This window comes from Chroicocephalus ridibundus, chromosome 29, assembly GCF_963924245.1.
Source record: "Chroicocephalus ridibundus chromosome 29, bChrRid1.1, whole genome shotgun sequence".
In the NCBI taxonomy this organism is placed as follows: domain Eukaryota; kingdom Metazoa; phylum Chordata; class Aves; order Charadriiformes; family Laridae; genus Chroicocephalus; species Chroicocephalus ridibundus.
In genome coordinates this window covers 1036256-1060372 of record NC_086312.1, presented here as the reverse complement: position 1 = coordinate 1060372, position 24117 = coordinate 1036256, and the positions used below count along the sequence as shown (strand labels likewise).

At 57.5% G+C, this 24117-nt stretch overlaps 1 protein-coding gene across 9 annotated transcripts in view; it reads right to left on the bottom strand.

Annotated features, from left to right (window-relative positions):
• Nucleotides 1–24117, bottom strand: part of SMARCA4 (SWI/SNF related, matrix associated, actin dependent regulator of chromatin, subfamily a, member 4) — a 46175-nt gene that overhangs the window by 3344 nt on the left and 18714 nt on the right. For 3 of the 9 annotated variants that reach the window (XM_063319084.1, XM_063319083.1, XM_063319086.1), the window contains exons 18-32: nt 24001–24067; nt 23584–23694; nt 18373–18615; nt 16304–16417; nt 15211–15318; nt 13604–13690; nt 12941–12987; nt 12574–12740; nt 10857–11020; nt 9853–10080; nt 9376–9474; nt 8933–9010; nt 6367–6594; nt 1952–2229; nt 187–295 (exon numbers count right to left, since the gene is read on the bottom strand). In XM_063319084.1, the coding sequence (XP_063175154.1) occupies nt 187–295; nt 1952–2229; nt 6367–6594; nt 8933–9010; nt 9376–9474; nt 9853–10080; nt 10857–11020; nt 12574–12740; nt 12941–12987; nt 13604–13690; nt 15211–15318; nt 16304–16417; nt 18373–18615; nt 23584–23694; nt 24001–24067 (2128 nt within the window). The remainder of the gene's footprint in view (nt 1–186; nt 296–1951; nt 2230–6366; nt 6595–8932; nt 9011–9375; nt 9475–9852; nt 10081–10856; nt 11021–12573; nt 12741–12940; nt 12988–13603; nt 13691–15210; nt 15319–16303; nt 16418–18372; nt 18616–23583; nt 23695–24000; nt 24068–24117) is intronic. The other 6 variants (XM_063319085.1, XM_063319087.1, XM_063319090.1 and 3 more) reach the window with 6 other exon arrangements.

Genomic DNA, 24117 nt, shown 5'->3' with positions numbered 1-24117 from the left:
GGGGGGGGGGAGAGGGTTTGCTCGTTAGCCGGGCGCTAACGAAGGCGGGGGGTGGGTCCGTGCCCTCCCCGGCCGCCCCACGGGAGCCACCGCGGAGCCCGAGGAGGCGGCCACGCAGCCAGCGCGGCGCTGGGGGGGCAGACGGGTGACTGCGGGATGGGGGGGGGCGGAGATTTTTTTTTTTACCTTGATTTTCTTAAAGTCGACGGGTTTGCGGATGAGCTCGTAATATTCCGGCAGCTCCTTGCGGGAAGGCAGCTGGATGAAGACCTCGCTGAGCTGCCGTCCACTGCTGCTGCAGGGAGAAACCGCCCGGCAAAGGTGAGCGCTCGGCACCGCCAGAACCCCCGCTCAGCATTGCCAAAATCCCCGCTCGGCATTGCCGAAATCCCTGCTCGGCATTGCCGAAATCCCTGCTTGGCACCGCCAAAACCCCCGCTCGGCATTGCCGAAATCCCCACTCGGCATTGCCAAAATCCCCGCTCGGCATTGCCGAAATCCCTGCTCGGCATTGCCAAAATCCCCGCTCGGCATTGCAAAATCCCTGCTCGGCACCGCCGAAACCCCCGCTCGGCATTGCCAAAATCCCCACTCGGCACGCCGAAATCCCTGCTTGGCATTGCCGAAATCCCTGCTCCGCATTGCCAAAACCCCCGCTCGAAACTACTAAAATCCCTACTTGGAATTACCAAAACCCCCGCGCGGCACTGCCAAAATCCCTGCTCAGCATTGCCAAAATCCCCACTCGGCATTGCCGAAATCCCTGCTTGAAACTACTAAAATCCCCACTTGGCATTGCCAAAACCCCCGCGCGGCACCGCCGAAATCCCTGCTCGGCATTGCCAAAATCCCCGCTCAGAATTACCAAAATCCCCACCCGGCACTGCCGAAATCCCTGCTTGGCATCGCCAAAATCCCCCCTCGAAACTACCAAAATCTCTGCTTGGAATTACCAAAATCCCCACTTGGCATCGCCGAAACCCCCACTCGGAATTACCAAAATCCCTGCTCGGAACCGCCGAAATCCCCACTCGGCATTGCCAAAATCCCTGCTTGGACCTCCCAAAATCCCTACTTGGCATTGCCGAAATCCCCGCTCGGAATTGCCAAAATCGCTGCTTGGAATTACCAAAACCCCCATTTGGCATTGCCAAAGTCCCCAGTGGGACGTGCCGAAATCCCTGCTTGGAATTGCCAAAATCTCCGCTCAGAACTACCAAAATCCCCACTTGGCATTGCCGAAATCCCCACTTGGAACTGCCAAAGTCCCTGCTCGGAATTACCAAAACCCCCACTCGGCATTGCCAAAGCCCCCAGGTGGAAGTGCTGAAATCCCCACTCGGCATTGCCAAAATCCCTGCTTGGACCTCCCAAAATCCCCACTTGGCATTGCCGAAATCCCCGCTCGGAATTGCCAAAATCGCTGCTTGGAATTACCAAAATCCCCACTCAGAATTGCTGAAATCCCCGCTCGGCACTGCCAAAATCCCTGCTTGGAATTGCCAAAATCCCCGCTCAGAATTGCCAAAATCCCCGCTCAGAACTACCAAAATCCCTGCTCGGAATTGCCGAAATCCCCACGCGGAATTACCGAAATCCGGCAATTCCCGCTCCTGGGCACCGCCATCTCCCTCCCCTCCGGCAGCCGAGAGGCGCCCGGAGCGTCCATGAGAGGGATTTTGGGGGAGACGACGGACGGTTTCCACACCCTCTCCCCGACCTGAAGCGCCTGGATGGCGAACGGCAGCGCCGGGAACGCCGGCTAGAAGCCGGAGCACAAGCCGACAGCGCCGGGACGGCAGAACCGCCCTCCGCAGCCCAATTAACGAATTCCTCCCGCCCAGACCCGCTCGACCGAAGCCGCCGGTCGGATCCCCTCGGAGTTGCCGGGAATCTCCCGGCTCCCCACGAGGCGGGTAGGAGCCGGCGGCGCCCGGCGCCTTCTCTTTACCTGTCCTTGTACTTGATGACGGCGTCCACGATCTTCTTCATCTTCTTGGTGAGGTTGGGGGGGTTGGGGGAGAGCTTCTCGGCCGGCGGCCGCCCCCGTTTCTTCTGTTTCTTGCTCTCCTCGTCCTTCTCCCGGCTGCGGGTGCTGGCGGCGGCGGCGGCGGCGGCGGCGGGGATGGCGGCGGCGGCCCCGGCCTCCGCGTCCCGCTTGCGTTTGCGGGAGGATTTCTTCTGGCGCACCTCCTCCTCGATCTCCTCCAGCGTGCCCTCCTCGATGGCCTGCCGTGGGGCGGGGGGTGGGGGGGGGAGAGCAGCCGCTAGCAATTTTGGGGGGTTTTTTGGGAGATTCCGTGTGTCGGGAGCGGGGGACACACACACATATAACACACCGGCGGAATCATCACGGAATTTCCGACCCCCCCGCGTCCCGGCGGGGCTGGGAAAGTCTCCGGAGAAGGGGACTCCGCACCCTCCCCCCCCCCCAGGCAGCCCAGCCCGTGCCAACTTTTTAGCCAAATTTAACGGAATACATTAAAAAAAACCCAAAAAAAACCCAACCCAAAGAGCACAAACTGCGCTTTGCGTTTCGGTCGAAGCGTCGGGGGAGATCGGGAAGGAGAAGTTCGTTACGTTAGTTGTACCTTAGTTATTTTTTGTGTTATTATTACGTTAGTTATATTAAGTTCGGTTTTATGACACTTTTTTTTTTTTTTTTTTTTTTACTTCCGGAGATTTCACCCTTCGGCAGCGGCGGATTGTGTAAATAAGGATGTAAATAATGACGTAAATCCCCCGAGAGGGAAGGGCTGATTTTCGATGCAGACGCCAGAGAGCCAACCGGGCCCGGATCCTTCCAAATCCCGCTTCTACTTTGCTCTTTTTCCATAGGGAATAAGTCGCCTCGGCTAAAAACACGACAGCGCTCCCCGTCTCGCGGTTTTTTCAGTTTGCTTTTTGGGCGTTTCCGGTTCCCTGCGGTTCATTAGGCGAAGTCGGAATCCTTTGTGGTTCTGAGTCCCGTGCAGTCCGGCCAGAGTCCATAACCCAGCCCGGCGCCCTCCAAGTCAAGAAGCTTTTCCTCGTATTCGATCGGAACTTCCCACGTTCCGGCTTGTGCCCGTTACCCCTCGTCCCGTCACTGGGAACCGCCGGGAAGAGCCCGGCTCCATCCTCCTTCAACCCCCCCTTTCGATCCTCGTCGACATTCAGAAGGTCTCCCCTCGGCCTTCTCTTCTCCAGGCTGAAGAGTCCCAGCTCTCTCGGCCTTTCCTCACACGGGAGACGCTCCAACCCCTCCACCATCTTCGTTGCCCTCCGCTGGACCCTCTCCAGCCGTTCCCTCTCCCTCTTGAACTGGGGAGCCCAGAACTGGACCCAGTATTCCAGCGGTGGCCTCACCAGTGGGGGAGAACGACCTCCCTCCACCTGCCAGCCACGCTCTTCCCTACGCAGCCCGGAATTCCGTTGGCCGCCTTGGCCACAAGGGCACGTCGCTCACGGATAATTTACTGTCTGCCAAGACCCCCAGGTCCTTTTCTTCTGAGGATACCGTAAAAGACAAGAGCCTTCTGGACTAAATCGTCGAAGAAACTGACAATTAGTTAATTAGTCCTTCTGGACTAAATCATCAAAGAAAAAGAGCCTTCTGGACGAAATTCTAGGAGAAAAGAGCTTTCTAGACTAAACCGTCAAAGACAAGAGCCTTCTGGGCTGAATTCTAGAAGAAAAGAGCTTTCTAGACTAAATCATCAAAGACAAAAAACCTGGACTAAATCGTCGAAGACAAAAAACCTGGACTAAATCGTCGAAGACAAAAAACCTGGAGTAAATCGTCGAAGACAAAAAACCTGGAGTAAATCGTCGAAGACAAGAGCCTTCTGGACGAAACTAGAAGAAAAGAGCTTTCTAGACTAAACTGTCGAAGACGAGCGCCTTCTGGACTAAATCATTGAAGAAAAGAGCCTCGTGGACTGAATTCTAGACAAAAATAGCTTTCTAGACTAAAACATCAAAGAAAAGAGCCTTCTGGACAAAATTCTAGAAGAAAATAGCTTTCTAGACTAAATCGCCGAAGACAAGAGCCTTCTGGAGTAAGTCGTCGAAGAAAACAACCTTCTTCTGGACTAAATCGTAGAAGAAAACAACCTTCTTCTGGACTAAATCGTAGAAGAAAACAACCTTCTTCTGGACTAAATCGTAGAAGAAAACAACCTTCTTCTCGACTAAATCGTAGAAGAAAACAACCTTCTTCTCGACTAAATCGTAGAAGAAAACAACCTTCTTCTCGACTAAATCGTAGAAGAAAACAACCTTCTTCTGGACTAAATCGTAGAAGAAAACAACCTTCTGGACTAAATCGTAGAAGAAAACAACCTTCTTCTGGACTAAATCGTAGAAGAAAACAACCTTCTTCTCGACTAAATCGTAGAAGAAAACAACCTTCTTCTCGACTAAATCGTAGAAGAAAACAACCTTCTTCTGGACTAAATCGTAGAAGAAAACAACCTTCTTCTCGACTAAATCGTAGAAGAAAACAACCTTCTTCTGGACTAAATCGTAGAAGAAAACAACCTTCTAGACTGAATTGCCGAAGCCAAGAGCCTCGCGGACTAAATCGCCGAAGCCAAGAGCCTCGCAGGCCGCCAGGCAACGCGACAGCGAGCCGCGGCCGAGCTTCACGTTTAGCACAGAAAATCACGGCCCGCGGGCGCGCAGGTGAGATCCTGGCGTCGTAGGGACCGGTTCGCGGCCCGCAGGCGGTAAGAACAACGCCGAGCAACGGACAAGGCTGTCCTTTGGCCGGGCCGGATCACCGGCAGACGGAATAAGCGGTAGGAAATAAGCGATTAACTCGGAAAAGGTCGGCTTGTTCAAACCCAGGCGTAGGCCAAAGCGTGGAATTAACGGAACGCCCCACGGAACGCCCCCAGTTTCTAAGAACCCGGCGAGTGAAGATCCTTGGAGGAAGGCGAGAGACCGCGTCCGAAAGGGGAACCGGAGCGAGACGAGGAAGCGCCGCCCGAGGCAGAGGAATCGGATGGACTTTCGGAGCTCCTACAGAAGAGAGAACTGGAGACGCCGTATGGGACCGCCCGGACCCTCTTGGACGGTGACGCTGAGGACGGGATGTTCGTTTTAACGGGATAGAAACGAGGTTGTTCCGTGTCGGTCTCAGCCCCTCCATAAAGCCGTCGATAAAGCAAACCCAGCCGGGAAATTCGTTAACGGATACACTCCGTCCCCTCCTCCGGGGGGTTGATGAATACGTTAAACGATACCAGTCCCGGTACGGACCCCTGGGGGACACCACGGGCCCCGACTCGACCTGCTCCGATCATCCCAACCCCCTGCGTCCCGCCAGCTCTCCATCCGCCCCGTCCTGCCTCAGTTTCCCCAGGAGGACGGCATCTCTCGACACGGCGCCTTGGGGGGAAGCACCCAGCAGCCTCCTCCCGTGCCGGGATCACATGGAAACGCCGCGATTCCGAACACCGCCCCCTCCCAGGGCTGGGGACACGATGTGGGGGGCGGCTCATCCCATGGGGAGAGCTCTGGGGGCGACCACGAGGGTCCCTCTCTGACAGGATTCGTTAAGGGATGGGGAGAAACGAGGCACCGGGAGGTAACGCCGCCAGCCCCGGGGAGCAAATCCGCGGATGTGGATGTCCGGAGTCTGCCCGGCTTCGTTAAGAGCTGCCCTTGTTAGGGCACGGCTTTGTGCCAGGACACCTTGGGGACAGGCCAGGCTCAACAGGAGCCGGCACGGTGCGCTGGTAGCCCGGAAAGCCACCGGCAACCTGGGCTGCATTCCCAACAGGGCGAGATGTGGGGATTCTGCCCCTTTGCCTCCGGCTCTGGGGCCATGGGAAGGACGCGGAGCTGCGGGAGCGGGGCCGGAGGAGGCCCCGGAGATGCTGGGAGGGCTGGAGCCCCTCTGCTGTGGGGCCGGGCTGAGCTGGGGGGGTTCAGCCCGGAGAAGAGAAGGCTCCGGGGAGACCTCGGAGCCCCTTCCAGTCCCTAAAGGGGCTCCGGGAAAGCCGGGAAGGGACTCTGGAGCAGGGAGGGGAGCCGTGGGACGAGGCGGGATGGTTTTAAGCTGAAAAAGGGGAGATTTAGGGGAGATAGCAGAAGAAATTCTTCACTCTGAGGGTGGTGAGATGCTGGAACAGAGAAGCTGTGGCTGCCCCATCCCTGGAGGGGTCCAAGGCCAGGTTGGCCGGGGCTTTGGGCTACCTGGGCTGGTGGGAGGTGGCCCTGCCCGGGGCAGGGGGTGGCACTGGGTGGCCTTTAAGGTCCCTCCCAGCTGTCACCATTCCAGGGTTCCCTGGGTTAAGCCCCGGGGCGTTCTCTCGGCGCAGAGGGAGGGACCCGAGGGCGGCGGGGGTTTGAGAAGGCCATTGGAGAACGATGCTGTACCATGTATACCTTGAGCCACTGCTTCTCCGTCAGCGAGTCGCTGTAATCCACCTCCTTGCGGTGCCGGGAGCCTCGCCCGAACATCTTCTCCTCCTCTTCCTCGCACGTCAACCTCTCCACCTCGGCGTCGTCCTTGATGATCCACGAGGGCAGCTCGTCCTCCTCCATCAGGCGCGGTTTGCGCTTGGGGTTGCGCGCCTCCTCCCGCCGCCGGTCCAGGTCCATGCGCTGCCAGGAGAACAATGATGATAATAACAATAACAACAACAACAACAATAATAATAATAACAATAACAACAACAGCAGCAGCAACAAAACAACAACAACAACAAGAAAAAGTTTAGAGGGGTTTTGGGAGTTCCAGAGGGGTTTGGGGTGTTTTAGAGGGGTTTTGGAGGGACTTTGGAGGGAGTTGGGGGGTTTTAGAGGGGTTTTGGAGGGACTTTGGAGGGGGTTGGGGGGTTTTAGAGGGGTTTTGGGGGTTTTGGAGGGGTTTCGGAGGGACTTTGGAGGGAGTTGGGGGGTTTTAGAGGGGTTTTGGGGGTTTCGGAGGGACTTTGGAGGGGGTTGGGGGGTTTTAGAGGGGTTTTGCAGGGGTTTTGGGGGATTTAGAGGAGTTTCGGGGGGGTTTAAAGGAGTTTCAGGGGGTTTTTAGAGGGGTTTGGGGGAGTTTAGAGGAGCTTTGGGAGGGTTTAAAGGGGTTTTGGGTTTTTTTGGAGGGGTTTTGGGGGTTTTAGAGGAGTTTTGAGGGGTGTTGGGGGGGTTTGGAGTTTTTTAGAGGAGTTTGGGAGGGTTTTAGAGCAGTTTTGGAGGGGTTTTGGGGGGAGGTTTTGGGGGGAGGTTTTGGCAGCCACTGGCTCCTCGCAGCTCGGTAGAGGCTGCGGAAAATCAACCCCACCGGCCACAAAGCCGGGGGAGAACCACGGCCCGGGCGGCGGAGCCAGAGCTATGGCGGCAGGAGGTGGGATCTCGGTTAAGCCGACTGCTCCGCGGGGGCCGGGGAGATTCCTTCTCCCCCCGCAGCCGCCCATTCCAGGGGCAGGGATCCCTCCTCTGCCCCCCAGCCTCCTCCTCCTCCTCTGGGGGTCTCTCCTTTCCCCCCAGCCTCCTCCTCTGGGGCCAGGAATCTCTCCTTCCCCCCCAGCCTCCTCCTCCATGGCCAGGGATCTCTCTTCTCCCCGCCAGCCTCCTCCTCTGGGGCCGGGGATCTCCCTTCTTCCCCCCCAGCCTCCTCTTCCCCCCCTGGGGATCTCTCCTCTGCCCCCCAGCCTCCCATTCCGGGGCCAGGGATCTCTCCTCTGCCCCTGAGACATCTCCTGCTCCTCCGGGGATCTCTCCTCTCCCCATCAGCCTCCTCCTCCGAGGTCAGGGATCTCTCCTGTCGTCCCCCCCGCCGCCTCCTATTCTGGGGACAGGGATCTCTCCTCTCCCCATCCGCCTTCTCCTCCGTGGCCGGGAATCATTCCTCTGCCCCCCAGACGTCTCCTCCTCCGGGGATCTCTCCTTTCCCCCCCAGCTGCTTCCTCTGGGGCCAGGGATCTCTCGTCTCCCCGTCATCCTCCTCCTCCATGGCCGGGGATCTCTCCTCTGCCCCCCAGCCTCCTCCTCCTCTGATCTCTCCTCTCCCCATCAGCCTCCTCCTCCGGGGCCAGGGATCTCCCCTCTCCCCCCCAGCCTCCTATTCCAGGGCTGGGGAATGTCTCCTCTCCCCGTCAGCCTCCTCCTCCTCTGGGGATCTCTCCTCTCGCCCCCACCCTTCTTCTCCAGGGATGGGGATCTCCCCTCTCCCCCTCATCCTCCTCCTCCTCCGGGGCCAGGGATCTCTCCTCTGCCCCCCAGACTCCTATTCCGGGGGCAGGGATCTCTCCTCTCCCCATCCTCCTCCTCCTCCTCCATGGCTGGGGATCTCTCCCCACCCTCCTCCTCGGATCTCTCCTCTCCCCGCGGCCACCTGCTGCCGGTGGAGCCCTTCGGGCACAGAAGTTACGCGTGCGCCGGCAGAGCTCATTTTGGCGGGGGGGGGTGTGTGTGTGGGGGGAGAAACTGCGATTCTGGGGGGGGGGAACCGGGATTTTTGGGGAGACGTGAGCTCTGGGCGAGAGACAACACCCCCCCGTGGAGGCTTTGATGCCGCCCCCGAGACCTGGAACCCTCCAAGGAGGCTCCGGGTTCCGCGGTCTCCTCGACACGGAGCCTTCCCTCCGTCTCAAACGCTCCTCGTCCCGTTCTCCGTCCTCGGGCCGGGGCTCTTTTGGGTGGGAAAATGGCTTTTTGCTCAGGGACCGGGGCAAGGGGGTTCCGGCGTTCGCCTCGCTCGGCCCTTCTCCTCCGGCTCCCCCCGAGCTCATTCCTTACCGGAGCCGGGAACATCCTGACTTTGGAGCCCCTTGGCTCTAGTGTTTTGTTTTACCTGTTTAACGAGTCACGGCTTCGTTAAGCACTCTCAGCCGATTTCTCTCAGAGAGAGCGTTTTAGCTGCTACTGGGAAGAACGGCGGGCGCCACTCCTCCTCCTCCTCCTCCTCCTCCTCCTCCTCCTCCTCCTCCGCGGCCTGCGCCATGCTCACCATGAAAAGGTCGAACTCCTCTTCGTGCCGCGCGATCATCTGGTTGACGGTTTCGTCGTCGGGCACTTCGTCTTCTTCCTGCAAGATTTTTTGGGAAAGCCCCGCTTGAATGGCGCGAGAAGGCCTGGGGTGGGGGGGAGGAAGGAGGAGGCCGGCCGTTCGCGTTCCGCTGGGAGCGCGGCACCGAACCATCGCTACCGTCCGACGCTCGTTTCGGTTGCCCGTGAAAAGATGTGGTTTGGCGCGGTTTGGTTGGTTTTAGTTTTAATTTTCATTTATTTATTTTATTTTTATTTTTTTAAGTTTCGGGTGGCCTGGAGTCCAAGTTTTCTTAGCGGACGGGTGCAAAGATCACCGTCAAGAGCTGGCACGTGCGTTGGCGGGGTCTCAGCAGCAAAGGCCGAGGATTGAATGGGCGGTGGAGACTGAACAACCCCTCTCACCTTTAGAGGTGGTTCCTCCAACTCAGCGTTCAGGCACAGGGTCGGGGCAGTGTGGGGGAAGCTTGCACCGCCACTGCCGCTGCCCGCGCTGTATCTGTTCTGTGGATAAATAGAGGACTTCAGTCTCCAGGGCTGTCAATCCGGCACCTTTCACCGACGCTAAAAACTCACTTCCATTAGAAACAAGTGGTCATGCTCCTCTTTCGGTTTGGTTCGTTTTTTTTTTTTCATTTTTTTTTTTTTTTTATAGTTTTTTTTTTCCTCTCCTCTCTTTTCTCTCCTTTTCCTAGCCCCCACGCCTTGAGGACGCGGCAAGAGCGGTGGCGCACAAAAAAAAAAAAAAAAGACCAAAAAAAAAAAGAAGGAAAAAAAAAAAAAGGCAAAAAAAAAAAAAAAAAAATGCCGGCCACAACACACGTTCGCCGTTCGCGCTCTGGAGGTTGGGAGAAGCCGCCGCCTTGCGCCTTGCGCCCTTACCTCGTCCTGCTCCTCGTGCTCCAAGATGGCCTGGAGGAAGGCTCTCCGCTCGTGGCTGGAGGATTTCTGGTCGAACATGCCGGCCTGGATCACCTTCTGATCCACGTTCAGCTTGTACTTGGCGGCGGCCAGGATCTTCTCCTCCACGCTGTTGACGGTGCAGAGGCGGAGGACGCGCACTTCGTTCTGCTGCCCGATGCGGTGGGCTCGGTCCTGCGCCTGCAGGTCCTGCCGGGGCAAGGGCGCACGGTGTGACTCCCACCCAGCGGAAACAAAACAAACAAAAAAAAAAAAAACCAAAACCCCCAAAACCCCACGCTTTTCTCCTCCAAAACGCCCGGAGGTTGCGCCCCCTCAACCGTCCCCGAGGACCGGGGCACGCTCGTACAGAATTCGGGCGGCGGAAACCATCGGCGCCCGGTGGCCACTCGGCTCCCGAGCGGGGAAAATTAAAAATGCCCCCCACGGGGACAAGCGCGGCCGGAATTTGGGGAGGTTTCTCCGCCTCTGGCGTGCCTGCGGGGCTCCGGCGGCAGCGGGCGCAAGAGTTTGAACGCCTCGACCGGCGCCGGGAGGAAGAAGGGCTCTCTCCGACCGCGGCTGCCGGCAGAAGAGGATCTTTTAAGGATTGATTTCGCTGCACCGGGGCGGGGGGTGCTCGGGGCTTTTCCTCCGGCGCTGAGAACCGAGTCCCGCTCGCATTCGGGAGGGCGAACGGTCCCGTCCCAACCCCCCGGGGCGGGGTCTTGCGTATGAAAAACGCTGCTGGCTCCGGGGACGCGGCTACGAGCCGGCGGGCGGCCGCGAGGGTTCTTCGCCAGCCGCCTTCTCCATCCGTTCGCCTTTTTTTTTTTAATTTTTTTTTTTTTCTCCCCGGTTTGTTTTGTCGGTGGTTTATTTTTTGGGGTTGGTTTGTTTGCGGTTTTTTTTGTGTTGTTTTTTTTTGTTTGTTTTTTTTTTTTTTTTTTGTTGGTTTGGGTTTTTTTGGTTTTTTTTTTTTTTACCTGGTGAGGGTTCCAGTCGCTGTCGAAGATAATGACGGTGTCGGCAGACTGGAGGTTGAGCCCCAACCCCCCGGCCCGAGTGCTCAGCAAAAAAATGAAGTACTCGGAGCCCGGCTCGTTGAAAGTCTTTAACAACATGCCCCGGTCTTCCGCTTTAGTGGTTCCTAAAAAAACCAAAGAAACAAAAAAAAAAAAAAAAAAGCCGAAAAACGGAGAGAAAAAAAGGGTTAAAACTCCTGCCCCCGCGGGCGACGGGGTCGGTGGGGCGGGAGGGCGAGGGGCTCTGGGGGGTTCAGCGCTGCGCACCCTTCGAGGGGGGGGAAAAAGAGCTCAGAAGAGGCATTTTTGGGTTAGCGAAAGGGCGGTGGGGTGCGGGGACGCGTCCTGCGAAAGGACAACCCCGGCAAGGCGGGGGGGGGCGGGGGGGGGGGAGCGGGGCTGTTTTCGGGAGGAAAAACTTCAGAGGAAGGGCAAGACGGGAAGGGAACAACCGCGGGCTGCCCCCGAGCGGATCGCAAGGTCTCCGGGCGCCCGTCGCGGGAACGCGGCTGGTTTTACGGCGGCGTTTGGGAGGGTTTGAGGCCGGGGTGGGTTACGGCAGGTTGGCGGCAGCGGGAGACCGGGCTCGGCCATACGCCAGGGTCTCTCTCACCCCCAAAACCGTCCTCCTCCCGGCTCTCCGGAGAGAACCGCGGCTCCGTCACCCGCGCCGGGCTCTGCAGGGAGAGCTGGGGACGCCCCGGGTGCGAGGCGGGGGACGGTGAGAGACGGCGGCGCCGGGGGAAAGGGGCTGACGGGGCGATTTTATGCCCGGTTCCGAGCAGAAAGGGCCGGGCGAGGCGCCGGCGGCGAGCGCCGTGCCCCGTTATCTCCCATCCTGTGGCTGGAAGTCGTTAAACGACGCCACCGAAGGAGCCGACGGCCCCGAAAGAGCGACCGCAAGGGGGGGAAAAAAAAATAAAATAACAAAAATCTATTTAATTAACCGGCTTCGGTCTCATCCTGCGCCTCACCTTCGCGGTGGCTTAATGATTTTTAAGGATTCGTTAAGGAGCTCGCGCCGGCTCTCGGCTGGCAAAGAGGGTCCCGGGGGGGTCTGCGCAGGCGCCAGCGGCCCCATGGCTTCAACCCGCGTCTCCACGGGCAGCCGGCGGCTTCTCCCAACCCAAAAAAACGGGGAATCGGCTTCCCTTTTCCCTCGCTAGGTTAGAGGCGCGCGCGCGTGAGCTAAGCCGCGCGTCTCCCTCACCTAAACCCGGAATCCGGCTCATTAATTTGTATTTATGTTAATTGAACAGCCTTACGGGGCCACCCAGTGCTCAGCAGCACCCTTCAGGGTGCCAAAATTAAACAGTAGACGGGGCGAATTTAACGGAATTAAAGCAGCAGCGCCGATGAGAACGTCTAAAGGCCGGGGCTGTGCTTTATATATTTATTTATTTATTTATTTATTTTTAATCCCGCACCCTGCAAAGTTTATCGCTTTAATTTGCGTCCTGCCCGGGGCGGGGGGTTCATCGCTTTACGCCGGCCCCGTATTTATTTATTTGTATTTATTTATTTGTATTTATTTATTTGGCGAGAGACGCCGGGTGGACGGACCCCGAGGGTCTTACCTGGCGCCGGGGGGGTGTTTTTTTTTTTGTCCTCACCGTTAAACAAGAGGGCGGCCGCCGGTCCCCGGCCCCCCGCTCCCCGGCCCCTCAGCGGCACTCACCGTCCAGCCTGAGGTATTTGAAGCCGCGATAAGCAAAATAATCTTCCATGATGGTCATGAGGGAGGTCATCTGGCAGAAGAGCAGCACCTTGTGGTTGGTGGCTCGAAGTTTGGGGAGAATTCTGTCCAGGAGCTCAAATTTGCCCGAGGCACGGTACAAATCCAGTCTGGGGCGAGCGGCGGCGGCGGCGGCGGGGGAGGAAAAAGAAGTGGGAAATGAGGATCCGACGCTAAAAACGCCGCGTTTCAGGATTATCGGCGCTCGCTGCGGCGTCAGCAGCTCGTTTTAACGCGCCCCCAATAAACCACTTTGCCGGGAAAAGGCGCGAATGTCCCCGTTTTTTCACCCTGAAAGGCCCCCACTTACCCTTGCACGATCCCTCCCGTGAAGCCCAAGTGCTCGGAAAAGGATTCCTGCGGGCAGAAAAGAGACAAGGAGGTCAGGAACCGTCCCGGGGCGCGAATGAAAAAAATCCAACAAAAGCCCTGGAACTGCCCTAAAAACAAAAAAACCCATCGGGAAGGTGCTCTGTGGGGAGGAAAGGAGGGATTTCCAGGGGTCTGCCCCATAAATAAATCCAACAAAAGCCCTGGAACTGCCCTAAAAATCAAAAAATCCTCAGGAAGGTGCTTTGTGGGGAGGAAGGGAGGAATTTTCAGGGGTCTGCCCCATAAATAAGTCCAACAAAAGCCCTGGAACTGCCCTAAAAATAAAAAAAACCTCAGGAAGGTGCTCTGGGGGGAGGACAGGAGGGATTTCCAGGGGTCTGCCCCACGCCGGCCGCGGGGAGTTGCCATCCCAAGGGAGCAGCGGGATTGGAAACACCCCGGCCGCGCTCTTTTTAGCCAACCGAGCTCGTTGCAGCCCATTTCGGCTCGATTTGGGCAGCGAGGAGGAGCCTTTCCAAGGAAGCCCGGCGGCCGCAGGGCTCCGGCTCGACCTGCAAAAGCCGTTTTTGTTTTCTCTCCGTTCAGGAGAGGGGATAAAGACGAGTTTTTTTCCCCCCCACCGCCCCGTTTTCCGCCTCACCTCGATGTGCTGAAACATGTAGGGGTGGTTACAGATCTTCCGCAGCTGCATGATGGTGTTCATCAAGGTTTTCGTACCCCCTTTACCCTGCGAGAGGAGAGATCAACAAGTTGGATTTTCAAGTTTGCGCCGACGGGCCGGAGCTCCCCCCGCCCCCCCCCGGGGAATAATTAATTTTTGGGGGTGTTTGGCCCCGAGGGACCCACCAGCCTGGGGGCGAGGGGCAACCGGGGTCCCCCCGGGTCAGCGAGGGGCGAAGCTCCAGGTTTTAATACAGACGTTTAAAGTTGCCGCCAGGAATTTAACACGAATATTAAAGTCGCCTCGAGGGATCCTCGAGGAATTCTCGAGGAATTTAACACAAATATTAAAGTCACCTCGAGGAATTTAATACAAATATTACAGTCACCTGGAGGAATCCTCGAGGAATTTAACAGACGTTTAAAGTCACCTCGAGGAACTTAATACAAATATTAAAAGTCACCTCGACGAATTCTCGAGGAATCCTCATGGAATTTAATACAGACGTTAAAGTCACCTCCAGGAATCCTCAAAGAATTTAATACAAATATTAAAAGTCACCTCGAGGAATTTAATTCAAGTATTAAAGTCACCTCGAGGAATTCTCGAGGAATTTAATAGACGTTAAAAGTCACCTCGAGGAACTTAACACAAATATTAAAGTCACCTCGAGGGATCCTCGAGGAATCCTCACGGAATTTAATACAGACGTTAAAGTCACCTCCAGGAATTTAATACAAATATTAAAGTCACCTCGGGGGATCCTCGAGGAATTTAACAGACGTTAAAGTCACCTCGAGGAATTTAACACAAATATTAAAGTCACCTCGAGGGATCCTCGAGGAATTCTCGAGGAATTTAATACAAATATTAAAGTCACCTCAAGGAATCCTTGAGGAATCCTCACGGAATTTAACACAGACGTTAAAGTCACCTCCAGGAATCCTCAAATAATTTAATACAAATATTAAAGTCACCTCGAGGGATCCTCGAGGAATTTAACAGACGTTAAAGTCACCTCGAGGAACTTAATACAAATATTAAAGTCACCTCAACCAATTCTTGAGGAATCCTCATGGAATTTAATACAAATATTAAAAGTCACGTCGAGGGATCCTCGAGGAATTTAATAGACGTTAAAGTCACCTCGAGGAATCCGTGAGGAAGAGACGGGGCGGGAGCGGAGCGGGAGAACGCAGGATTTTTCACCTCCGGCTTTTCGTTCGGACCAAAAAGTGTCTTTTTTAATTTTTTTTTTTTATTATTATCATTATTACTATTATTTTTTTTCCCCTAATTAATTGCCACCTGACTTTCCGATCGCTTTTGAAAAAAGCAAGCGGGCGGCCTCCGGGGGTTTCCACCCGCCGCCATCCCCACGGAACCAGCCCCTCCGGAGCCCTCTGCTCTGCCCCGGCCCCCCACGACTTCTCCTTTTCCTTAGAAAAAGAGGGTTTTTTTCTCTCTATCCGTTGACGCAGCAACTAGGGATGGAAAAATCCCCATCCCCCGGGGGAGAGGCGTTTCCGGCTCCGCTCCCAGAGCGGCGGAATGGGCCGAAAGCAGGGATTTGGGGGGGGCCAGACCTTTTTGTCCTTCTCGGAGCCGTCGGTCAGCAGCACCCCCTTGGCCTGCATGTGCCTGTAGAGGACCCTCTGCAGCGCCGACATGTCGCACTTGATGACGTATTCCACCTGCCCGGAGCGGGGAGGGGTGAATTCCCCAGGAGACGCCAACCGGCGCATCCCAAAAACCCCAAAACCCCCCCCAAAACCCCCCCAAAAGCCCCAACGCCCCCCCAAAAACCCTGCAAAACACCCCCAAAATCCTAAAGAGCCCCAAAAGCCCCCCAAAAACCATCCCCCCAAAACCAAAAACCTAAAAAAGCCCCCCCCAAAAAACCCCTAAACCCCCCCAAAAAAACCTTAAACCCCCCCAACCCCCCCCCAAAAACCCACTCCCCCCCAAAATCCCCCCAAAAGCCCACCAAACCCCACAAAAAACTCCCCAAAACACCCCCAAAACTGCCCCCAAACAAACCCAATGCCCCCCCAAAACCGAAAAAACCTGCAACCCCCCCAAAACACCCCCCCCAAAAAAAAAGCTAAAAAAAAGGCCAAAAAAAAAGCAAAAAAAAGCCCCCCCAAAAAGCCCAAAAAACCCAAAACCGCCAAAAAAAAAAGCCCAAAAAAAGCGACTAAAAAAAAAGTGGAAAAAAAAAAAGCCAAAAAAAAAAGCCAAAAAAAAAACGCCAAAACAAACCCGCCAAAAAAAAAAAAACAAACCCGCCAAAAAAAAAAAACAAACAAACCCGCCAAAAAAAACAAACCCGCCAAAAAAAAAAAAGCCAAAAAAAAAAAAGCCCAAAAAAACTGGCAAAAAAGGCGAAAAAAAACCCGCCAAAAACTGCCAAAAAGAAAGAAACCTCCAAAAAAGAAAAAAAAAAAAAGCCAAAAAAAAATAAAATTGGCCAAAACAACCGCCAAAAAAACCACCAAAAAAAAAAATCCCCAAAAACTTGGATCCCTCCCTGGCGTGGCCCAGCCCCAGCCGCCTCCAAAGCCCCTTGTTCCCCGCCGGAATGGCCCCGCGGAGCCGACCTGAGCTCCCGGAGCGCCCCGAAAACGGGGGCCGGGGGGGGGGTTGGAAAAAGCGGGATAATTTCCCGCGGGCCGTTACCTTCTCGGGGAGCTGCGCCTCCACCTCCTTCTTCAGCCTCCGCAGCAGGAAGGGCCGCAGCACCTTGTGCAGCCGCCGGATGATGAGGATGGTTTCCTCCTCGTTCAGGTCCACCTGCGGCCGGAGAAAGGAACCCGTTAACGCCCCCGGGACATTCCCTTTCCTCGGCATTTCCCCCCCTTCGGCGAGATTCCCGAGGGTGGGAAAAACCCCACGCGTCGCTCCCAAAGCGGGAGGCGGAAAACCTTCCCCCCGCCATCGGAAGGGTTCAGCGTCGGTTTTTGGTTAAGTTGGGCTCCTTCATCTGCTCCGCGGTTCGACGGGAGGCGCTTCCAAACGGCTCCGGAGGCGGCGGCGGCACCTTTGCCCGCTGGGAACTGCGCTCGCCAGAGCCCGGCCGGCTTCTCCCACCGGCGGTAGAACCGTTCCCCCGCCCCCAGCCCTCAGTTAACGCTCCGTTTTTTCCCCGTCTTCCACCCAAACCCATCCCGGAGGAATTACGTCTCACAGGGCGGCGCCTCCGCAACTTGGGAACGGGAATTAAGAGATTCTTTTGCCGGCGTTGATGAAGGCGAGCGGCCCGAAACGCCCGCGGGCAGCGTGTTTTGCTGGCGTTGACGAATACAAGTGACCCAAAACACCTGGCTTTGGCGTGTTTTGCCGGCGTTGACAAACGCGAGTGGCCCAAAACGCCCCTGGGCGGCGTATTTTGTTGGCGTTTACAAACACGAGTGGCCGAAAAGCCCGTGGGCGGCATGTTTTGCCGGCGTTGATGAACACGAGTGGCCCAAAACACCTGTTTTTGGCACGCGTTGCCGGCGTTGATGAACACGAGCGACCCAAAACGCCCGTGGGCGGCGTGTTTTGCCGGCATTGACCAATGCAAGTGGCCCAAAACTCCCGCGGGCGGCATGTTTTGCCGGCGTTTACGAACAGGAGCAGCCCGAAGCGCCGGCGGTGGGTGTGTTTTGCCGGCGTTTACCAACGCGAGTGGCCCAACGCGCCTGCGGGCGGCATGTTTTGCCAGCGTTGACGACCGTGAGCAGCCCAAAACACCTGTTTTTGGCATGTTTTGCCGGCGTTTACCAACGTGAGCGACCCAAAACGCCCGTGGTGGTGTCTTTTGCCGGCGTTGACGAACCCAAGCGGCCCAAAATGCCCGCGGGCGGTGTGTTTTGCCAGCGTCGATGAACGCGAGTGACCCGAAACGCCTGTTTTTGGCGTGTTTTGCTGGCGTTGACGGATGCAAGCCGCCCAAAACGCCCACAGGCGGTGTTTTGCCAGCATTGACGAATGCGAGCGACTCAAAACACCCGCGGTTGGCATGTGTTTTGCCGGCATTGACCAACGCGAGCGGCTCAAAACGCCTGGTTTTGGTGTGTTTTGCCAGCGTTGACGAACGTGAGTGGCCCAAAACGCCTGTTTTTGGTGTGTTTTGCTGGTGTTGACAAACGCGAGCGACCCTAAATGCCCGTGGTGGGCGTGTTTTGCCGGCGTTGGCCAACGCGAGCGGCCCAAAACGCCTGCAGGCAGCGTGTTTTGCTGGTGTTGACAAACGCGAGCGGCCCGAAACGCCTGTTTTTGGTGCGTTTTGCCGGCATTGATGAACGCAAGCGACCCTAAATGCCCGCGGTGGGCGTGTTTTGCCAGCGTTTACCAACGCGAGTGGCCCAAAATGCCCACAGGCAGCGTGTTTTGCCAGCGTTGATGAACGCGAGCGGCCCTAAATGCCAGTTTTTGGCGTGTTTTGCCAGCATTGATGAACACGAGCAACCCTAAATGCCCGTGGTGGGCGTGTTTTGCCGGCGTTGATGAACGTGAGCGGCCCGAAACGCCTGTTTTTGGTGCATTTTGCCGGCGTTGACGAACGTGAGCGGCCCTAAATGCCCGTTTTTGGTGCGTTTTGCCGGCGTTGACGAACGCGAGCGGCCCTAAATGCCCGTTTTTGGTGCGTTTTGCCGGCGTTGACGAACGCGAGCGGCCCTAAATGCCCGTTTTTGGCGCGTTTTGCCGGCGTTGACGAACGCGAGCGGCCCGAAACGCCCGCGGTGGGTTTTTTCCGGCCCTACCTTCTCCCCGGTCATGGCGAAGGGGGCGTTGAACCACTGCTCGAAGGTGCTGCAGCTCTTGAAGATGGTGGGCAGGAGGAAGTTGAGGAGGGCCCAGAGCTCGGGCAGCTTGTTCTGCAGGGGGGTCCCCGTCAGCAGCAGCCGCCGCGGAGCCACGTAGTGGGTGTTGAGGACCTGGGTGAGCTTGCAGTGGTGGTTCTTCATCCGGTGGCCCTCGTCCACGATCATGTACTTCCAGCGGATCTGCGGGAGGGAGAGGGGTGGGATGGAGGGAGGGATGGAGGGAGGGATGGAGGAACGGCATCTCCCGGCACCCCAGCGCCTCCGCCGAGCCCCAGCCGCCACCCCGCAATCCCACCCACGGCCGACATGGGGCTCCGGAGGGATCCGGGAGGGATCCAGCATCTCCAGGAGGGATCTAAAAGAGATCCTGGGCCTCTGGGAGGGATCCAGGAGAGATCCTGGGCCTCCGGGAGGGATCCAAGGAGGGATTCCCAGTGTCCAGAAGGATCCAAGGAGAGATCCTCGGCCTCCAGAGGGATCCAAGGAGGGATCCCGGTGTCCAGAAGGATCCTAGGAGAGATCCAGGGACTCCAAAAAGGATGTAAGAGAGATCCTGGGTCGCTGGGAGGGATCCAGGGACTCCAGGAGGGATCCAAGGCCTCTGGAGGGATCCAAGGAGGGATCCAAGGAAGAATTCCAGTGTCCAGAAGGATCCAAGGAGAGATCCCGGGTCTCCAGGAGGGATCCTGGGCCTCCAGAGGGATCCAAGGAGAAACCCAAGGAGATCCTGGGCCTCCGGGAGGGACCCCAGGCCTCCAGGAAGGATCCAAGGAGGGATCCCAGTGTCCAGAAGGATCTAAGGAGGGATCCCAGGTCTCCAGGAGGAATCCAGGGCCTCCAGGGGGGATCCAAAGAGATCCCAGGCCTCTGGAGAAATCCAAGGAAAGATCCAAGGAGAGATCCTGGGCCTCCAGAGGAATCCAAGGAGGGATCCCGGTGTCCAAAAGGATCCAAGGAGAGATCCTGGGCCTCCAGGAGGGATCCCACGCCTCCAGGAGGGACCCAAGGAGGGATCCAAGGCTTCAGAAGGATCCAAGGAGAGATCCAAAGAGAGACCCTGGGCCTCCAGGAGGGATTCCGGGCCTCCAGGAGGGATCCAAGGAGAGATCCCAGGCCTCCAGGAGGGATCCCAAGCCTGCAGAGGGATCTAAGGAGGCATCTCAGTGTCCAGAAGGATCCAAGGAGAGACCCAAGGCCTCCAGAAGGATCCGAGGAGGGATCCAAGAAAAGATCCCGGACCTCCAGGAGGGATCCATGGAGAGATCCTGGTGTCCAGAAGGATCCAAGGAGAGATCCCAGACCTTCAGGAGGGATCCCGGGCCTCCAGAGGGACCCAAGGAGGGATCCCGGGCCTCCAAGAGAGATCCCAGGAGAGATCCCGGTGTCCAGAAGGAACCAAGGAGAGATCCTGGGCCTCCAGGAGGTATCCCAGGCCTCCAGAGAGATCCAAGGAGAGATCCCAGGCCTCCTTCAGGAGAGATGCAAGGAGGGATCCTGGTGTCCATAAGGATCCAAGAAGAGATTCCGGGCCTCCAGAGTGATCCAAGGAGGGATCCAAGCAGAGATCCTGGACCTCCAGAGGGATCTAAGGAGAGATCCCGGGCTTCCAGGAGGCATCCAGGGGAGAGATCCTGGGCCTCCAGGAGGGATCCGAGGAGAGATCCAAGGCGAGATCCTGGGCCTCCAGGAGGGATCTGAGTGATCTGGGGCCGCCAAACCCTCTCTAACGTCTCCTACGGTCCTGCGTGGGATCCCTTCCCATCAGCGGCACCTTGCACGGCTGGATCGGACGGAGGCGGGAGGAAGGAAGAGCGCCAACGCCAACCAGCTGGCGGAGACCGAGGCCGGCGTGGGGGAATTCCAGCATTTCTTGAGCTTTTGGGCCGTTCATAAATCAACCACCGCGCTCAACTCTCCGCCACACCAAGGGGAAAGAGAAGACGGCTCCCTTCGAGCAGCCGAGCCGAGCCCTCGGCTCCAACGCATCCCACGAGCCGGTCCCCGAGAGACTGCGGAATCAGTTCCAAGTGGAGAGAAATCCCTTAAAACCCGGGGTTGCGGCCCCGGCGCCTTCCAAACAGCACAACTTTTCCAGCCTCAATGTTCGCGCTTCACCCGCCGGCAGCCGGCGAAGCACCGAAAAGCCCCCTCCAGGCGCCGGGGCGACGCGGCAGGGGTTCTAATAAACATCCGTCGTCCTGCGAATCGCTCGATTAAAAAACTGATAGATTTGCTGTATCACAGGGACGCGCGGCCAAAAATAACGAGAATGATGGGGGTGGGAGGGGGGGGGCAGCAGCTCCTCGCCTCCTGCCACGCCGCCGAGAGGCTCCGGAGGTAAAAATGTCGCTCTTCGTCATCTCTGAAAGGCGCCGGAGAAGAGGCGAGGTGCCCGAGGACAGGAGGAAGGCCAACGTCCCTCTGGTCTCCAAAAAGGGCGGGAAGGAGGATCCGGGGAACCGCGGGCCGGTCGGTCTCACCTCCGTCCCCGGGAAGGTGATGGAGCGACTCGTCCCGGATGTCGTATCCAAGCATGTTCAGGAGCGGGAAGTTATTGGAAGCGGTCGGCATGGATTTACCAAGGGGGAATCCCGCCCGCCCGACCTCGCGGCCTTCTCTGACCTTCTGAGTGGTTGGCGGGACGCGGGCAGAGCAGCAGGTGTCATCCCCCTCGACTTCCGCAGGGCTTTCGACCCTGGCTCTCGGGGAAACTGCGGAAGCGTGGGCGAGACGAGGGGACGGTGAGGTGGAGGGAGAGCTGGCTGGGTGACAGGACTCAGAGGGTGGGGAAGAACGGAGCAGGGTCGAGTTGGAGGCCTGTCACCAGTGGTGTCCCCCAGGGGTCCATACTGGGACCAGCAGCGCTTGACGTAGTCACCAACCGCCTGGACGAGGGGACAGAGCGTACGCTCAGCGAGTTCGCTGATGATACCGAAATGGGGGGCGGAGGGGGTGACACCCCAGAGGGCCGTGCCACCACCCAGCGGGACCTGGACAGGCTGGAGAGCTGGGCAGGGAAGGACCTCGTGAGGTTCAGCAAGGACAAGCGGAGGGTCCTGGGGAGGAAGAATGTCTTGGCAGATGGGAACCGTATGGCAGAGAGAGGAACAGGAACCTGGGCAGGGAGGAACCTTCTGGAATTCAAGAGGGGCAAGCGCAGGGTGCTGCCCCCGGGGAGGAATAACCCCCCGCAGCAGGACAGGTTGGGGGTGACCTGCTGGAGAGCAGCTCGGTGGGGAGAGACCTGGGAGTGCTGGGGGCCGACGGGACGGCCATGAGGCAGCCATGGGCCCTGGTGGCCAAGAAGGCCAGTGGCATCGTGGGGGGCATGAAGAAGAGCGTGGCCGGCAGGTGGAGGGAGGTCATCCTCCCCCTCTGCTCTGCCCTGGGGAGGCCGCAGCTGGAGTTGTGGGTCCAGTTCTGGGCTCCCCGGGTCAAGAGGGACAGGGAACTGCTGGAGAGGGGACAGCAAAGGGCTACCGAGATGCTGAGGGGACGGGAACGTCTCTCTGCTGAAGAAAGGCCGAGGGATTTGGGGCTTTTTGTCTGGAAAAAAGACACCTGAGGGGGGATCTTAAAGGGTGGGTGTGAGGAGGATGGGGCCAGGCTCTTCTCAGTGGTGCCCGGGGACAGGACAAGGGGTAACGGGCACAAACGTGAGCATGGGAAGTTCCACCTAAACAGGAGGAGGAACTTCTTGACTCTGCGGGTGGCAGAGCCCTGGCACAGGCTGCCCAGAGAGGTGGGGGAGTCTCCGTCTGTGGAGCCATCCCAAACCCGCCCGGACGCGTTCCTGTGCCGCCTGCTCTGGGTGAGCCTGCTCTGGAGGGGGTTGGAGGAGATGATCTCCAGAGGGCCCTTCCAACCCCTACCATCCCGTGATTCTGTGAATGTCAGGCACCAGTACAGGGTAGGGGGGGACCTGCTGGAAAGCAGCTCTGAAGAAAAGGACCTGGGGGTCTTGGCAGACAGTAAATTATCCGTGAGCGACGTGCCCTTGTGGCCAAGGCGGCCAACGGAATTCCGGGCTGCGTAGGGAAGAGCGTGGCCGGCAGGTGGAGGGAGGTCGTTCTCCCCCACTGGTGAGGCCACCGCTGGAATACTGGGTCCAGTTCTGGGCTCCCCAGTTCAAGAGGGAGAGGGAACGGCTGGAGAGGGTCCAGCGGAGGGCAACGAAGATGGTGGAGGGGTTGGAGCGTCTCCCGTGTGAGGAAAGGCCGAGAGAGCTGGGACTCTTCAGCCTGGAGAAGAGAAGGCCGAGGGGAGACCTTCTGAATGTCGACGAGGATCGAAAGCGGGGGTTGAAGGAGGACGGAGCCGGGCTCTTCCCGGCGGTTCCCAGTGACGGGACGAGGGGTAACGGGCACAAGCCGGAACGTGGGACGTTCCGATCGAATACGAGGAAAAGCTTCTTGACTTGGAGGGCGCCGGGCTGGGTTATGGACTCTGGACGGACTGCACGGGACTCAGAACCACAAAGGATTCCGACTTCGCCTAATGAACCGCAGGGAACCGGAAACGCCCAAAAAGCAAACTGAAAAAACCGCGAGACGGGGAGCGCTGTCGTGTTTTTAGCCGAGGCGACTTATTCCCTATGGAAAAAGAGCAAAGTAGAAGCGGGATTTGGAAGGATCCGGGCCCGGTTGGCTCTCTGGCGTTTGCATCGAAAATCAGCCCTTCCCTCTCGGGGGACGTTATCTACATAATCCACGGCTGCCACGTGGTTATACAGCCGGAAGTAAAAAATCATAAAAACTAACTGAAAACGTTTTGCTTTTTCTTCCCGATCTCACCCGACGCTTTGATCAAAACGCAAAGCGCTATTTGTAGTCTTTGTCTTTTCTAACGTATTCCGTCAAATTTGGCTAAAAAGTTGGAACGGAGCGTGGCACGGGCTGCCCGGGGAGGGTGCGGAGTCCCCTTCTCCGGAGAATTCCCAGCCCCGCCGGGACGCGGTCCTGAGTAACGTGCTCTGGGCAATCGCGCTTTAGCAGCGGAGTCGGACTAGATGAGCTCGGACTAGACGAGTCCCTTCCAACTCGGAAAAAAACTCCGTAATTCTGTAAGGAGCAGGATCTTTCAGACAGGGGCCGTCTCGAGCCACCCGAATAACGCCGGAGAGGAGCCGGTGGCGGCGGCGGGACTCACCTTGGCCAGGATGTGCTTGTCCTTGATGATGTATTCGTACGTCGTGAGCAAGACGTTGAATTTCCCGCTTCGGAGCTGAGGTACGAACGCCCGTCTCGCCGCCGGAGAGCCCTGGAGAAGGAATTTCGAAGAGCAAGCGTTAAAGCAGAAGGGGATTTCCAGGAGGAGAGGCGGCGGGAGGCGGGATTATCCGCACGGAACATGGCAGCGGGGACGTCTGTGCCGGATGGTAGCAGCTGGATTCCTTCTGTCATTAAGGAGTGAAAAACAAGCGCGGATTTCGCGGATTTAGCGCCAGGAAGTGTCCCAGCTTCCTTGGGATGAGGGAAATATCGTCAGAGTGGGAGGGAGGAAAAGGCAAAGCGGCATCCAAGGAATCCCCGGGAAAAGGCGGGCAAAAATCCCGTCGGTACTTGCCTTGTAGGAGACCTTCACCACGGAAGGAGCCCATTTGTCAAACTCGTACGCCCAATTCGACAGAGTTCTGGGGGAAAAAAAAAAAAAACGAGAGAAAAGGTAAAACCGGCCTTTGGG